At 41.6% G+C, this 17,904-nt stretch overlaps 1 protein-coding gene across 1 annotated transcript in view; it reads right to left on the bottom strand.

Moving 5' to 3' along the window:
- The window catches only part of alg12 (ALG12 alpha-1,6-mannosyltransferase), a 30,691-nt gene that overhangs the window by 6,525 nt on the left and 6,262 nt on the right, over nucleotides 1-17,904 (bottom strand). The window contains exons 4-8 of the mRNA XM_072241050.1: nucleotides 16,268-16,462; nucleotides 14,905-15,008; nucleotides 11,529-11,752; nucleotides 7,013-7,182; nucleotides 2,334-2,409 (exon numbers count right to left, since the gene is read on the bottom strand). Of these exons, the coding sequence (XP_072097151.1) occupies nucleotides 2,334-2,409; nucleotides 7,013-7,182; nucleotides 11,529-11,752; nucleotides 14,905-15,008; nucleotides 16,268-16,462 (769 nt within the window). The remainder of the gene's footprint in view (nucleotides 1-2,333; nucleotides 2,410-7,012; nucleotides 7,183-11,528; nucleotides 11,753-14,904; nucleotides 15,009-16,267; nucleotides 16,463-17,904) is intronic.

The following is a 17,904-nucleotide window of genomic DNA, read 5'->3' as shown; positions in this document are numbered from 1 at the left end:
ATAGGGCCTCTGCCCCTTCCCTCTTCAGTCCTGACGAAGGGTTCCAGCCCGAAACATTGACTGATGCTGCCTGACCTGCTGAGTTCCTCCAGCGTGTTGTGAGTGTTGCTCTGCCACCCTTGTCATTCTGGAGATGTGCAGCCCTTTCATCCCCTGTCTCTTCATCTCTTCTGCTGTTTGTTGTTTGTCTCTGATTCTGGAGACGTGCATGCCTCTCCTCCTCCGTTTCTTCTTCTCTCATCTTTTTTTGTCCTGACTCTTTGATCCTGGAGTCGCGCGGCCTTGGCCTCATCCGATTCTTGTTCTCTCCCTCTCCTTGCCGCTTCTCAAAGACGCTTAGCGTCATCTCTTAACCATAATGTCCCCCTTCCCTTTCCACGTGGCATACTTAGGCTGACCTTTCTTATAAACCTAATGCAGGATAGAAGATATAAAGCACTAACACCAAAGGATGCTGACGATTCTTGGTGATGTGGTTGGCGGTCTCCTAAATGGACGTGATATAGTCACCGCTGTCCTTTGACTGCAGCAAAGGGTTTCATGGGTGTCTCGAAGTACGTCATTACAATAAGGTTTAATTATCTCTTATTGATGGGTCCCAGTTAGATCTATCCCAATCCTGCACATGCTGATAGTGATTAGCAGAATGTGACCCCTCGAAATAGAGCTGCCCTGCCCTTTTGCTCTGGTAGGTGTCTCTGCTGAGGCTGGCCGTGCGTATGCGTCGGGCTGTCGCATCCTGATTTCCATGATGGCCGATTGGGTCTCGGGTGAAAGGCAGCCTGTTGATTTTTGGCGAATGAGCAATTTTATACAAATATATAACACCGAACTTTGCCTGCATTCTGCAAGTTAGTGCCTTTTAATTCGATTTAGCCAAAAAAAGTGCCACTGTAATGCACCATTTGCGCTAATTGGAGATCACAAACAGACAGACAGAGCATGAGAGTTTTAGTAGTATACAGATAGAATCATTGAAAAGCTGTGGCAGGGTTTGACAATTTTATGCAAACTCATATGGCACTTGGGTGGTCAACAGCCTAATGGTAAAAACAGTGAATTTTCCAGTATGAGTAACACACATCTCCTGTGTCTCTCCCCCTCTTTCTGATCGATCCAGTCCTCTCCAGCTCTGTTACCCTGCTTCTCTCCCCACCCAGTTCCATCTGCCCATCTTCCACAAACTCAATCTACAGGGTCTCCTATATATTTTGCAGCTGATTCCATCCACCCAATATTCCACCCTTGGTATGGGTCCCAGCTATGCCTGCCTTTTCATTGGCTTTGTGGAACAATCCATGTTCCAAGCCTATACTGGTATCTGTCCCTCTCTTTTCCTTTGCTACACCGACGACAGCATTGGCGCTGCTTCCTGCACGCATGCTGAGCTTGTTGACTTCATTAATTTTGCCTCCAACTTTCACCCTGCCCTCAAGTTTACCTGGTCCATTTCCAACACCTCCCCCCCCTTTCTTGATCTTTCTGTCTCTATCTCTGGAGACAGCTTATCTACTGATGTCTACTATAAGCCTACGGATTCTCACAGCTACCTGGACTATTCCTCTTCCCATCCTGTCTCTTGCAAAAATGCCATCCCCTTCTCGCAATTCTTCCGTCTCCGCCGCATCTGCTCTCAGGATGAGGCTTTTCATTCCAGGACAAAGGACATGTCTTCCTTTTTTAAAGAAAGAGGCTTCCCTTCCTCCACCATCAACTCTGCTCTCAAACGCATCTCTCCCATTTCATGCACAACTGCTCTCACCCCATCCTCCCACCACCCCACTAGGAATAGGGTTCCCCTTGTCCTAACCTAGCACCCTACCAGCCTCCGGGTCCAACATATAATCCTCCGTAACTTGCGCCACCTCCAACGGGATCCCACCACCAAGCACATCTTTCCCTCCCCCCTCTTTCTGCTTTTGGCGGGGATCGCTCCCAACATGACTCCCTTGTCCATTCGACCCCCCCCGTCCCTTCCCACCGATCTCCACATTTGATTTGGCCTATGACAGTGGTCTTCAGCAACTTGAAAATAGCACTGGAATGTGTTTAGCCACACAGTTATAAGTGTAGCCGTGTGGTGCACCATGCATCTCTCTTCAACGCATTCAGTCCTCAAGGTGGTTCTCAACACAAAACATTGACCATCCCTTTTCCTTCATGGATGCTGATTGATCTGCTGAGTTCTTAGAGCAATATGGTGTTTTTTTTAAAATCAATTTTATACTAACAGGAACATTAGGTATTTGTTGAATAATAAACTGAAGTGCATCATTAAATACAAACATGCATAAAATAAAAGTGTACTGAAAATCCATTTGGAAATAACGTACCTCCAATTTTGATTGAGTTCAAGAAACCGAGAAACACCGGTCTGAGCAGAAGCGACATCGATATGCACGGAAACAGCTGGACAGAAAGATAATGGTGAGAATGAAGCTTAGGAAAATCTTCTCCATCGTGAAATGTCCACGAAGAAAATTTCAAAAGAGTCATGAAATAAAATGCTGTTTTTGAGAAAACAGCCACAGTGGAACAAGAATGCTTAAAAACAGAATTTTAAGAAATTGCTAAACCTAGTAATCAACGAAAAACAAAAAAAAAAAAAATTACGGAATGCTGTGATGGCTGTAGTGGTTGAGCAAGCAATCAAGTGTTAGGTTAACAAGGCTATGTATCAGAGTCTGGGAGTCTACCTGAACACTGTGTGATATATGATGTGCAGATGAAAACTACTACTGACTGAGACTTAAGGAAAAGTGGCACGCCCAGACTGCTTAGGGTGACAAAGGTATGAATGTGTTGAATGGTTGTAGGGTAGAGGAAAGATCATGAAGTACCTTTTTAAAAGTGGTAAGAACGTGGAGAGCATTGGTACAATTGCAACAAGATGGACTAAATTGCTGGGAAACACACACAAAGTGCTGGAGGAACTCAGCAGGCCAGGCGGCATCAATGGGAAAAAAGGATAGTCGACGTTTCGGACTGAGACCCTTCAGCAGGACTGCTGAAAAGAAAAAGATGAGTAGATTTAAAAAATGGGGGAGGGGAGAGAGAAACACAAGGGGATAGGTGAGACCGGGGGGGAGTGGATGAATTAAAGAGCTGGGAAGGGGGGCCATTACTGGAAGTTCGAGACACAGTATATGACCCCAACAGACTCACAGGTGAAGTGTCACCTCACCCCTAAGGACTGTTTGGGGCCCTGAATGGTAGTGAGGGAGGAGGTGTAATGTGTCTGGTGCTCCCTGTGTGGTGAGACCCGACGTAGACTAGGAGACCCGTTTTGCTGAGCACCTACGCTCCGTCTGCCAGAAGCAGCAGGATCTCCCAATGGTTCCACTTCCCACTCCCATTCCGATACATCAATCCATGTATTGACTGTTGCGATGAAGCCACACTCAGGTTGGAGGAGCAACACCTTATATTCCATCTAGGTAGTCTCCAACCTGATGGTATGAACATCGATTTCTCCAATTTATGGTAATGGTACCGCCCCCCCTTCACCTTCACTATTCCCCATCCCCTTTTCCCTCTCTCACCTTATCTCCTTGCCTGCCCATCACCTCCCTCCTTTTCTTTCTTCCATGGCCTTCTGTTCCCTCCTATCAGACTCCCACTTCTCCAGCCCTGTATCTCTTTCACCAATCAACTTCCTAGCTCTTTACTTCATTCACCAACAACCCCGCCCCCCCATTTCACCTATCACCTTGTGTTTCTCTCTCCCCTCCCCCACCTTTTAAATCTACTCCTTATCTTCTTTTCTCCAGTCCTGCTGAAGGGCTTCGGCCCAAAACGCCGACTGTACTCTTTTCCGTAGGTACTGCCTGGCCTGCTGAGTTCCTCCTGCATTTTGTGTGTATTGCTTGGATTTCCAGCATCTGCTGATTTTCTCTTGTTTGTAAATAGCTGGGACCTGGTGAACTAACTGCAAATTATCAAGATTCAGTACACTTGATAAAGTTAACAACTACACCAAGATAAATCATGTCATAGTGACCGCAAGGGAGTACACCAGAAGAGTACTCCAGCACAGTCAAATATTTACAGAATAAAGCTATTTCCCTACAAATTTGGCAATTTAAGCTTTAACTCATACAATCATTATATTATCGAGACGAAGTAACTGGCCGTAAAAGTACTTGGCTCTCTTCCTGTGATTGGGAAATCAAAATAAATAAACCTAAGAAAACGTGCACTGATTCGCACTTGGGCACCATTACTGCTCAACAGCAGAATGGCGCTCATGGGGCGCCACGGCAGCTTAGCGGTTAGCGTAATGCTATTACAGCTGGGGATACCAGAGTTCAGAGTTCAATCCTGGCGTCCTCTCTAAGGAGTTTGTAGGCCCTCCCCGTGGAATGTGCGGGTTTCCTCCGGATGCTCCAGTTTCCTCCCATAGTTCTACAGTTAGTTCAGCAGGTCAATTACTCGTTACATACACCTGTAAGGGTGCATTCCTAAATTGTCCTATGATTAGGGTTAAATTCTGGTTGCCAGACGCACGGCTCAAAGGGCTGGGAGGGCCTATTCCGTGCTATATCTCTCAATAAATAAAACCCTAAACAATTCAACTGGTAGCCCTTATCTTAAAGATTGAGCTACAAAAGCAAAATGATTTGAATGCTAGAAGGTGTTCACAGCATACTATTAAAGCATGAGCAACTATTAGAGATTCCTAATAAATAAGGAAAACATTAAAAAAGTATAATAGTATATATTTTTAGTAATCTAATAAACACTTCATTTAAAACAAAAATCACAAAAAATGCTAAAATTAATTAATAGAATTCTGCAATGTTGTGGCAGGTGTCCAAAGAGACTCATTCCAGACAATGCTATCTCCGAAGTTCTTCTCATCTGCAAAATCTGAAGTTGATTTGCCAAGATAAAAATACGAGGCTTGATCCAGGACTGATCAAGGGTCTCAGCCCAAAACGTCGACTGTTTAGTCTTCTCCATAGACGCTTGCCGACCTGCTGAGTTTATCCAGCATTTTGTGTGTGTTGCTTTGGATTTCCAGCATCCGCGGATTTTCTGTATTGTTGCTAACCCTTATAACAATGGAAACGTAAGTATGCAAGCAGATGTAATTCAACACTTACTTTGCCTTCTCTACCATGGTCTAACTCCTAGTAACAACAAGCACACATAACTTGTGTCTGAAAAGATTATACTGAATGCTGGTTAGTGATTATTCTCACATAATACATGATAGCATTTACACTGGCATCAATTCAAGGAAATGAGGTCTTTTTCTGCTGGCTAATGTTTGTTTTCCAGTACAGTGTAACACAAAAACAAAGAACAGCAAGCACTGCATTATTAGCGTAGTTTTAACTCAAACTAGTAAAATGCTAATACCGGCTTGTTTTTCTTCTTCCTTTACTTGTTTTCTCCGCAATATTATTTTAAAGCTTAGAACTTCTAACTTATATGCAGTGCTGCAACCAATAATTTCCTATTTTAGTTCTGAAATGTTATGCTAACTGCAATTGTTTCCATCCAGACCCCACTGTACTTTGAAAACAAGGCATGAATTAATCATCAGCTGTAAAGTGAGAACTGAGGAAGAACAGAAATGATCACACCCTCACCTCATGATAACCCTGCTTTACTAGGGCAAATGTAAATGTGAAAATTTTAAAATACTATAAAATTAGATGAATTAACACCTTCACCAGATTATGGTTCTTAGCTATGTGAACAAAACAGTTATTACTGGTGCACAGCAACAGCCCACAGACAGCAAATCACCTGATCTTGTGGTATTTCGAAAGAGGAACATTGCTATTTAAGTGCCTTTAATGGATAAACAGGCCCTTTATTTACTATTTGATTCTGAAAAATCGCTAACTATACAACTTAGTAATTTATCTGTATCAATCCAGGCAAAATACCCTCAGATTCCAAGTGAAGCTTGAATCCAAGAACATGCAGTTCAATTGAATTAGAGCTTTATTATCATTGCTGAGGACAAGGAGATTTCAGTGCTACTCTATTCAGTACAAAACAGCATACTGCAATTCAGTTACTAAAGACATAATGATGAAATTTAAAATAATATCCAAGTTATTTAGAATGATATGTAGGTTACAACTGAATTAAAAACTAACAACTCTAAAACTAAAAGAAATAGTGGCTGACCCTTTCAAGTATTTTTTGTAGAAGCCATGCCTCTATTCTTTATCTGCACTGTCTTCTGTGTTGTGTGTTTACTATGGTAACTAGTCACGTGAGTGAGAGGTGTGGTAAAAGCAAAGGGAATATATATCCGTGCTTTGTCCTGGGCAGTTTGGAGCTGGGGACAGACGGCTGTCATACAGTATCCTTTTGTTGAATGCTTAATTCCATTTAGTTACGCTTAATTATGCTCAAGTTTCATCACTTCAAGATTGTATGTTTTGCCGTTTTTGATGAAAGATCAAAAACAGTTCTTCGACTTGCGGAACACTATCACTGTAGTGATCAGAGGGCGCATCGTACAAGGATAACAATCCACACTAGGTTGCCAGCAGTGGCAATTGGTTTGTTAGAATGGCTGCTACAAGCATTGCCCATGCCCGTGTTATAAAATACCATGATTAAGTATAAAATAGCATCAAGAATTACAGCCAAGGTTTTCAAAAAGTCCCATTGAAGGGTCTTAGCCCAAAATGTCAACTTTATTCCCCTCTATAGATGCTCCTGATTTAACGAATCCCTCCAGCTTTCTGTATGCTGCTCTAATTCAGAGGCAAGGATACTAGTAAATGAATCAAGATAATTATCCATGCAGGATATTTAACTAGTTCTAATAAGTAGAACATTTTTTAAAAAGCCAAATAAGTGTACCATTTCTTGTTGTTAATGGAACAACAATCAAACTGCAGTCAGGTAATATCTTATGCCAAGATCATCGATGTCAGGCACCCCAACAAAATGCAACAATAGTAGTAAAAGAGCAACTAATTGCAACTGAATGCCATCACCATTGGATTTTAAAACAAGACAACTGTAAAATGTCACAGACCTGTTGTTGGAGGCACCATCTCATGAAGTTTTTGCATAGCAACTCCACCTGGGTAGTTATGGTGGGATACATATAGTAACGACCCAGTGTAGCAGACATTTGCTATGAAATGTGCAATCACAGCAAAGAAACCCAATTTATAAAACAGCGATTTGTGGTAGTTGATCACTCTGTGCAATAAAAGAAACAAAATAGTAATTAGTGATGTTAAATCACCAAAAATCATATTTAGGAATGTGGGTTCAGGAGGTCTGCCTTAAAATCCAATTGAATCATACGTTCAGAACAACACGGGTAAAGCCCTCCCAGACACTGACTACTTCTGCATGAAATGCTGTCATAGGAAAGTGGCGTCCATTATCAGAGATCCCCACCATGCACCATGCTTTCTTCTTTCTGCTGCCCACAGGTAGAAGGTACAAGAGCCACAGGACACACACCACCAGGTTTAGGAACAGTTACTACCCCTCACCCATCAGGCTCTTCAATACATGGAGCTAACTACTCTCTTACTGAAGTGTTCCCACAACCAATGATCTCACTTTGAACATTGACTTCTCTCACTTCCACTAATGCCCCACCTCCCCCTCGTACCCCATCTGTTATTTATTTATTTATATACACACATTCTTTTTCTCTCCCTCCTTTTTCTCCCTCTGTCCCTCTCACTATACCCCTTGCCCATCCTCTGGGCTTCCCCCCTCCCCTTCTTTCTCCCTAGGCCTCCTGTCCCATGATCCTCTCGTATCCCCTTTGCCAATCACCTGTCCAGCTCTTGGCTCCATCCCTCCCCCTCCTGTCTTCTCCTATCATTTTGGATCTCCCCCTCCCCCTCCCACTTTCAAATCTCTTACTAGCTCTTTTTTCAGTTAGTCCTGACGAAGGGTCTCGGCCCGAAACGTCGACTGTACCTCTTCCTAGAGATGTTGCCTGGCCTGCTGCGTTCACCAGCAACTTTTATGTGTATCTCACTTTAAAAACTCTTTTATCTCACATCCTCGTTGTTTATTGCTATTTATTTATATTTGCATTTGCACAGTTTGTTATCTTCTGCACTCTGGCTGATCTTTCACTGATGCTGTTATAGTTACTATTCTATTGATTTGCTGAGAATGCCCACAAGAAAATGCATCTCATGGTGACATATATGTACTTTGATAATGAAATTTACTTTGAACTTTAAAGGTTATCATTACTTCAAACTCCTCTTAGCTCCTCTGATTCACATTCTCTGGTACTCACTCAAATCTTGTACATTTCTACTTATCAAATATCTACACGAGGAGAGGGAAGTTCCACAAATCCAGCATCATCGATAGGATGCAAAACTGGGCTGAGAAGTGGCAGATGGAGCTCAACCCCGATAAGTGTGAGATGGTTCATTTTGGTAGGTCAAATCTGATGGCAGAATATAGAATTAATGGCAAGACTCTTGGCAGTGTGGAGGATCAGAGGGATCTTGGGGTCTGAGTCCATAGGACACTCAAAGCTGCTGCACAGGTTGACTCTGTTGTTAAAGAAGGCATACAGTGCATTGGCTTTCATCAATGGGGGATTGAGTTTAAGAGCCGAGAGGTAATGTTGTAGCTATATAGGACCCCGGCCAGACCCCACTTGGAGTACTGTGCTCAGTTCTGGTCACCTTACTACAGGAAGGATGTGGAAACTACAGAAAGGGTGCAGAGGAGATTTACAAGGATGTTGCCTGGATTGGGGAGCATGCCTTATGAAAACAGGTTGAGTGAACTTGGCCTTTTCTCCTTGGAGCGACCCAGGATGAGAGGTTACCTGACAGAGGTGTATAAGATGATGAGAGGCATTGATTGTGTGGATAGTCAGAGGCTAGATCCCAGGGCTGGAATGGCTAGCATGAGAAAGCACAGTTTTAAGGTGCTTGGAAGTAGGTACAGAGAAGATGTCCGGGGGAGGTTGTTGTCTTTTTTCTTTAAGAAAACACAGAGAGTGGTGAGTGCGTGGAATGGGCTGCCAGCAACGGTGGTGGAGGCGGATACGATAGGGTCTTTTAAGAGACTCTGGATAGGTACATGGGGCTTAGAAAAATAGAGAGTCACAGGTAACCCTAGGGAATTTCTGTAGTAAGGACATGTTCAGCACAGCTTTGTGGATCGAAGGGCCTGTATTGTGCTGTAGGCTATGTTTCTATCTAACTGTTCCACTCCAAATGGATGACACTAGCTTTAGGAACATACTTCCTTTTCTACATTTCTCCATCTGCCTTATTCATCTTTTAAAATCATATTATACATACATAAATCACCCTTTATATTTCAAAAGCAAAAGGAATGAAAACCAAGTTAAAGCACTTCATCCTCATAATTGATTTTTTTTTTTCAATCTTGGAATCATTGGAGTGATCTACCATATCTTTTCCAAGGCCTTACACATCTTTACAAAGATTCAATGGCCAAAACCCAATAGGGTCAAAATATTGACACATCTCACCTTCTCTACTCAATCACTGGGTTAAAAGTCTACACTTTTATTAGTCTTTTTGATCACTTTTATCTGCACTAACTTTTGTTCAATGACTCCTTTTTAATTTTGTACTCTTAAACTTCGATATTGTTTCACTCAGATCCAAGGGTGATAAGCCTGCATTATTGCAATGACCTAGTCTCCCTAATCGTTCACATATACTATGCAGGACTCCAGATCATTAAAAGCACACTTTAAGTGAATTTTACTTGCAACACTAAGTTTCTTTACAGATAGCATAGTGATTTGTGCAATGCTTTACAACACTGCCTGCAAGGATTTGAACATTCTCCCGATGATCATGTGGGTTTCCTCTAGGTGTTCCGATTTCTTCCCACATTCCAAAGACATAAGAGTTAGGGCAGCAAGCATGGCGACACTTGTGGGCTGCCCCCAGTATATCTTGGCTTGCATCCATCATTGACACAAACAGTGCATTTTGCTGCATGTGTCGATGTGCATGTGACAGATAAAGCTAATCTTTATCTCTAAAAGATCATCATGTACCTTGTTGTATGACATAGGCAATCATGGTCTTCCATCTGTCTTTAATTGGAGAAGTTCTAATAAACTCAAAACTTTTGCTTGTCCATCTCTTGATGTAACTCGTGAATGTCATGCGCTATCAAACACCACTTTTTCTTCCATCAGTTTTTCCAGTCACTGCAAGGTGTTTGAACTTCTCTTTCCTCAGTACATGTCCCAGAAATTCCAGCTGCTGTTTCCTGATTGATGATATCAGTTCTTTTCTTATTCTGGTTTTTCATAACACTTCCTCATTTGTTACCTTGTCCTTCCACAGCATATGTATTTTCCTCAAAAATCACACTTCTGTAGCTTTGAGTCTTCCCTCATTTTGCTTTGATATTGTCCAACATTCATGTCCATGTTATGTGAAAAGAACAAGGCACCACAACACTGAGTTTCATGCCCATAGAAATTGTTATTCCTTGATATCTTGCTCAAACATTTGAATGTGCATTTAACAGACCCAATCCTTGTTCTAATTTCAGTATCAGCCCTACCGTCAGATGTTATTGTGCTCTCTAAGTAACTGAACTTTCATGTTTGTTTTGTTGGCCATTTTCATTTCGTATTTCTGTATTTCTTCCTTCTTCGTGCCAACCATACATTCGGTCTTCTTGCAGTTGATGGTCAATCCTCCCTTTACAATTTCTTCGACAACTTTATCTTGCTAAGAAATTATCTTAAAAGATCATTATCGTCATTGTGTGCCGAGTCATATCTTAAGATAGCTGTTTTAAAAAATTCAATTCCTTTCTCCAAACTGAAATTAGAAATAACTCTGCTAACCTGAATCAAATGCTACTGTCTAATACAAATATCCACATAAAAGTAAAATATTTTTTCATCATCCCAAATAGAGTCCTTGTCATCTTTTTCATTACTCTCACATTTCTTCTCAAATTATATTAGACTGACACATCTGTGATCCGCTGATTATAATAATATTTGGAGGATAATTACTATTTAATTCATTAATATTGAATTAAGGCTCTTCTTCAGTATTTCACTGCTAGATAGTCATAGAGGAGTTACAGAGGAGCACTTTCCTCCATCAGATTCCTTCTTCTTCAGCCCTTTACCTTTCCCACTGACCTGGCTTCACCTATCACCTTCTAGCTAGCCTCCTTCCCCTCTCCCCACTTTTTTTTTTTAAATTCTGGTGTCTTCCCCCTTCCTTATCAATCCTGAAGAACAGCCTCGGCGCAGAATGTCAACTGTTTACTCATTTCCATAGATGCTGCCTGATCTGCTGAGTTCCTCCAGCATTTTTGTGTGATACTTTGGATTTCCAGCATCTGCAGAATTTCTCATGTTTATAAATAGTTACATTACATTTTTATCACTCTATTAAAAATAAGTCCTGGTGACACAAGACTATTTCTTTTTGTACAATTAAGGCCCAAAATCATCCAAATAGTGTTTGTTTTACAAGTATAATCAATAAAGCTACCAATTTTTTTTTAAAAAAAGGACAAAGTCCGTGAATACTTACAGGGATGAACATCCCATCGCTGCAACAACATTTAAGACAGGAAAAGTGTAGATTATAAAGCGCAGTTCTTTGTGAGGTAGAAATGAGTATAAAAAGATGAAACCAAGTGATGGGAAAAGCAGCTTCCAGCTCCTCCTGTCTTGTGCTCCAAGAGGCAGAAAAATAACAGTACAACCAAGAGCACGAGGCAGTACCGAGTAAAAATACCATAAAAAGGGTGACGTCTGAATAGATTCTCAGTTAAGGAACCACATGCACATGCAGAATAATTCAGATCAATAAATATATATATACACATGAGAAATTAGCAAGTCAGTGCAATTAATGCATTGCATTTTTCCAGTCTGTCTTTTGGGAAATTAACTTAAATTAGCTAAGGGTATTAAAATAATTTTCCAAGGATACCAAGAGAAATGAGTCAAGGTTACTAACAGAACTGAACAAACTCTCAAATTAGTAACAGTCACTTGTTCAAACTTACCTCAAAGACAATTTCCAGTATTCCCAGATTCAGCATGGGGTGGATTTAAATGGAGTACCCTTGTCTATTCCAAAAATGATTTCCCACAACCACACCCCCTCCATCTCATAATTGATAGTAATGTGACGCTACTCAAATCAGATATGGCTATAATCTCCTTGAAGTTAGATTATGAGTAAGTGACAAATTACATGTTATAATAAGCATTCATGCTGATTACCAATTCCCAAAGTGATTTCACAGAGCCTGGAGGCCTCAATTAAACTGCAACATCAATCAAGATTGAATTTCAACCCACAAGCTAGGTGAAAGGTCTGTTTAATTCATGGTATCAACAAGTTCAAATCATGCCACTAAAATGATTTTTTTTTCCCCAGGATAGGGAAGGCAGTCTACATTGCAAAAGTATTTAGCCACTAATTGAATCACTCTTCTACGATCAGCAGAATATAGTATTATTCTCAGAGGGATAATACTATATTTACAAACAGTCTCACCTACCACAAAGATACTTCAGGAATTGTGCATTTTGTAATATTCTGCCCACTACTTTTAGTGCACAGTAACTCATAGTTTTGTTACACCAAATGTACTAAAGTAAACTCTTGATGTCTATTAAAAAACACATGTGATGTGTACAGTTAGAAAATATATTTCTATTTTATTCCTGGTTTTTCCAAATTAGTTCTGTATTTCTTGATGATTCTCAAAAATCATTCATGAAAAACCTAACAATTTGACAAAAGACATAATGATTGTCAGGGAGTAACTTTAAAAATAATAATCTAATTGACCACGCAGGTGCCACTGCTACCTTCAGGAAGGAGGTGCAGGAGCATGAGGGCACACATTTAACAATTCAGGAACAGCTTCTTCTCCTCTGCCATCAGATTTCTAGAAGGACACTGAACCCATTACTTTTCTTGCCATGCGGTTTCCAATATTTCAGACATGAAATAATTCTGGTTCATACCAATTATTTCTGCCATCAATGGGGAAGTTACAGGAGAGAATTCCAAGGGACAGATCAATAAACATTTTGGATAGACAGGGGTCTGATTTGGAGGAGTCAGCATGAATTTGTGTATGGAAAGTCATACTTCATATTTTTGAAGAGCTAACCAAAAAGGGAGATGGGGTAGGGCAGTAGATGTTACTTATTTGGACTTAGAAAAGCTTTGAACAAGGTTTCGTATGGCAGACTGGTAGGTCCCTTGGAGTCGATTAGGTGGATTCATGACTGGCTTAGAAGTAGGAAGGAGAGGGATGTTTCTCCTGATGGAAGCCAGTGACTAGTGTACCTCGGGGGCTGGAGTTGGGACCATTGTTATTCGCTATTTAAATAAATGATTTGGATATGAATACACAAGGATTGATCAATAATTTGCAGATGACACAACATTAAGAGTGGTTGGTAGTGAAGAAGGTTATTATATCTTACAGGGGAGCTGTGATGTTATGTAGATGTGGGCTAAGAAGTGGCAAATGAATTTCTGTACAGGTAAGTGTGGGGTGACACATTTTGGAGAGTCAAATAAGCTATGAATGGTAAGGCAACAGGCAGCACAATGGAACAGAGGGACAGTTTTGGTCAGTCTTTAACAGGAAAGATGTGTTTCAACTGTAAAACAAGCAGGAAAAATTTATGATGAGGCTGGAGGGCCTGCGTTATAGGAGAGATTGTCTTTTTTCCTTGGAATGTAGGAGAATGAGGGGCAACCTTAGAAAAGTGTTTAAAATTAGATAAGGTGAATGGTAACAGTCTTTGTCCCAGAGTAGGAGAGTCCAAAACTGTAAGGTTAGGATGAGAGGAGAATGAGTTAAAGAGGGGCCTGAGGGACACGTATCATTTAAGAAGCAAATGGACAGATATGTAAAGGGGTGGGGGTTATAAAGATAGGGTCTGAATGCAGGACACTGGGGCTAGCTGGATGGTTGATCTGGACTGGTTGAGCCAAAGGGCCTATATTAACACTGTACTGCTGCTCAATGATTCTATGAATTATTATTGATATTCCCAATCTTCCTGTCAATGTGTAATGAAATGTTGAGTAATGAGCAATTATGCCTTTGAAAATTAACAGCAAAATCCATTGATAATATGAAAATTTTAAAAATGCGTACTTTACATTTGATTCCTTAAGGTCATCATAGCCTGGGGTAGTAATGAGGATAAGCTCCCACTACCTATTAAATACTACTAATGGCGTGCACTTCAAATAGCCTCTGACAACCAAGTCCAGCTCCTGGCCTGCTGCGTTTACCAGCAACCTTTATGTGTGCTCCTGGCCTTCATGTCTGGCTTAGCTAAGCCTGCTGGAGCCATTTCTACTGACAGGAGAGGGGGCAAATGCAGGTTACTGGCACCTTAAAGCCTGTTGCTTCGGGCATATGGGGCTCATCAGCCGGGGTTGGCAGATCATCTTAGAAGGGAAAACTCTGACCTCAAACCCCCGCTGCCCTGTGGCCAAGCTGATTCATGAAGGCAGGCTTCGGAGTAAACCCTGAGGGAAAAATCCAGAGCTGGAGTCCGTAAGGCATTCCTACGATTGGCAACTCCTGAGACGCTGCTAGTGGGTGCCAAACTGTATCAGTCTCTGCCGTTCCACTGGATTCACTAGCTGCTTAGAGAGGGGAAGCTTGCTACAAGGGTTACAGCTTGCTCTCCATTTCGTACTGCTCAGGCTTGCATATCTAGACAGCTAGGGTGCAACATCCACAGTCGATCCTGACCCACAGGGGCCTCAACTCAATACTTCATATTTCAGCTAACGTGCAGTTGGATTATATTTTTCAAATTATAGTACAATCCATGCAGGGTCAATCACATTTTAATTTTCCTCTGATCAGACTTTGCATTTTCCTACAGCAAGCTGAAGTTTGTGTAAAGGATAATCCCCATTCAGAACTCTTATTCAAGATTGTATTGTACCAAAGTACTTCTCCCTCAGGCCAGAGGAGTCGTCTCCAAAACACAGAATCCACCAATATGGTTAGAGCTGAAAAGAAATTCACAAGAATGTTAATGAATGTGTTAATTTAATGAATGATAAGTGCATGGACAATACAAACTGCTGTCAGGATGCTGTTTGTTGACGAGAGCTCAGCATTTAACACCATCATTCCCACAGTCCTGATCAATAGTCTACACAACCTGGGCCTCTGTACCTCCCTCTGCAATTGGAATCTCAACTTTCTAACTGGAAGACCACAATCAGTGTGGATTGGTGATAATATCTCCTCCTCGCTGACAATCAACACCGGTGCACCTCAGGAATATGTGCTTAGCCCACTGCTCTACTCTCTCTATATCTATGATTGTGTGGCTAGGTATAGCTAAGATGCCATCTGTTGATTTGCTGGTGATACAACCACTGTTGGTAGAATCTCAGAAGGAAACGAGAGGGTGTGCAAGAGCGAGATATACCAGCTTGTTGAGTGGTGTCGCAGCAACTACCCTGCAGTCAATTTCAGTAAAACTTCAGAAAGGGTAGTATGAGGGAGCACGAACCAATCCTCAGGGGGATCAGAAGTAGAGAAAGTGAGCAATTTCAAGTTCCTGGGTGTCAAGATTTCTGAGGATCTAACCTGGTCTCAACATATCAATGCAGCTATAAAGAAGACAAGACAGCAGCTTTATTTCATTAGGAGTTTGAGGAGATTTGGCTTGTCACCAAAAACACTCGAAAACTTCTACATGTACTGTGGAGAGCATTCTGACAGGCTGCATTACTGCCTGGTATGGGAGGTTGGGGGGGGGGGGGTGCTACCACACAGGATTGAAAGAAGCTACAGAAAGTTGTAAAATTAGCCAGCCCCATCATGGGTATTAGCCTTCGTAGTATCCAAGACATCTTCAAGGAGCAGTGCCTCAGAAGGCCGGCATCCATTCTCAAGGACCTGCATCACCCAGAACATGCCCTCTTCTCATTGTTACTGTCAGGAAGGAGGTACAGAAGCCTTATGGCACACACTGAGCAATTCAGGAACAGCTTCTTCCCCTCTGCCATATGATTCCTAAATGGACATTGAACCCATAAACTCTACCTCACTTTTAAGAACAATATTTTGGTTTTTGCACTATTTTTAATTTAACTATTTAATATACATATGTATTAATACTGTAACTGATTTATTTTTTCTATGTTATTATGTATTGCATTGTACAGCTGCCACTAATTAACATATTTTTACAACATATGCCGGTGATATTAAACCCGATTCTGAAATTCAAGTCTATAAACGACATGCTACTCACCCAGCCACACCAAGCCAGCTGGCACTGCATGGCAAAGACTCTGGAGAATGGAAAGATGATGGCTCACTAAAGACAACAGCAGCATGAGACCCAGGAATATGGAAAGCTCGAACCGGAATACAATGATAGCTAGAGCAGAAAGCCATATAAACATGCCGTGGTTCTGCTGCATCCAGGCTGTAAACGCCAAGAGAACTGCAGGAAAGATGAAATATTCTGTTTACAAATGAACCAAAGAATATGCTTATGAGGCAACACACACACACACACACGCAACATGCTGGAAGAACTCAGCTGGTCAGACAACATCTATGGAAATGAATAAACAGTCGATATTTTGGGCTGAGATCCTCCTTCGGGACTGATTACTTAAAATATAAGACATTGAAGATATCAGCATTAGAAACATTTTTCAATATTGCACATTAAAATATTCCCACCCTCCTCTATCCCTCACTCTGATTTTTTACCTCTTCTCATCTGCCTATCACTTCCCCCTGGGCCCTCTTCTCCTTCCCTTTCTCCTGTGGTCCACTTTCCTCTCCTATCAGATTCCTTCTTCTCCAGCCCTTTACCTTTTCCAGCCACCTGGCTTCACCTATCATCTGCCAGCTAGCCTCCTCCCTCTCAACCCCACTTTTTTTATTCTGGCATCTTCCCCCTTTTTTTCCAGACATGAAGAAGGGTCTCAGCCCGAAACGTTGATTGTTTATTCATTTCCACAGATGCTGACTGACCTGCTGAGCTCCTCCAGCATTTTGTGTGTGTGTGTGTTGCTTTGGACTACCAGAATCCGCAGACGTTCTCATGTTAATATTACGCTTATGAAAATGCTTCAAGCGTTGTTCTCTGGAAGTGAATAATTTATATATTGTTATTTAAATTCAGCACAGTCTCACAATACACTATACACATACACAATATATTCTCTTGCTACCGTCAAAGGTCAGTCCGGCTCAGCTGTAATGGTTGTCCTGATTTAGAAGTTTGTGGGTTCATGCTTCACACCGCATCTGTGTGCTTAACCAAGGCTAATGCTGGATTAGGACAGAGTGTTGCACTATCAGAGCTTCCAGCACCTTAGTGAAACATTTGTCAAGACATTTCCCATGATCTGGCAGACAAAGAAGACCTCATTTTCCCTAGTTCAATTAGTTATATTTTTGCTTTTGATTCCTTAACTAAAAATAGATTATATTTCCAATGATTCATGAGCCCTTGCTAACTGACCATTATGCTTTCCCACAACGATGGTGATGGTTGTTTCCCACGATGACAGGACACCTATGCAGGAGAGTTTTTAAAAGTGGAAAAGCACTTGCACTGGGGTAGTTCCACTCGTGACCTCGGACATCCAGGTCCAGTAGTAGTCATCACATCTGGGGTTATCCTTTGTTGAAATGCATGATCGTAACTTCTGTGCCTCGCCATGCCCTTTGCTCTATACGGAGTGTTGTAGAACCACCTCTCTGGCTGTTGGATCTCACCTATCCACAGGAGCTGCCCAAGGGTCTTGGCCCGAAACGTCTACTGTAGTCTTTTTCCACAGATGCTGCCTGGCCTGCTGAGTTTCTCCAACATTTTGTGTGTGTTGCTTGGATTTCCAGCTTCTGCAGATTTTTTCTTGTTTGCGATTA

The sequence above is a fragment of the Mobula birostris genome, chromosome 23, assembly GCF_030028105.1.
Source record: "Mobula birostris isolate sMobBir1 chromosome 23, sMobBir1.hap1, whole genome shotgun sequence".
Lineage (NCBI taxonomy): Eukaryota > Metazoa > Chordata > Chondrichthyes > Myliobatiformes > Myliobatidae > Mobula > Mobula birostris.
This window is presented reverse-complemented; position numbering and strand designations above follow the sequence as displayed.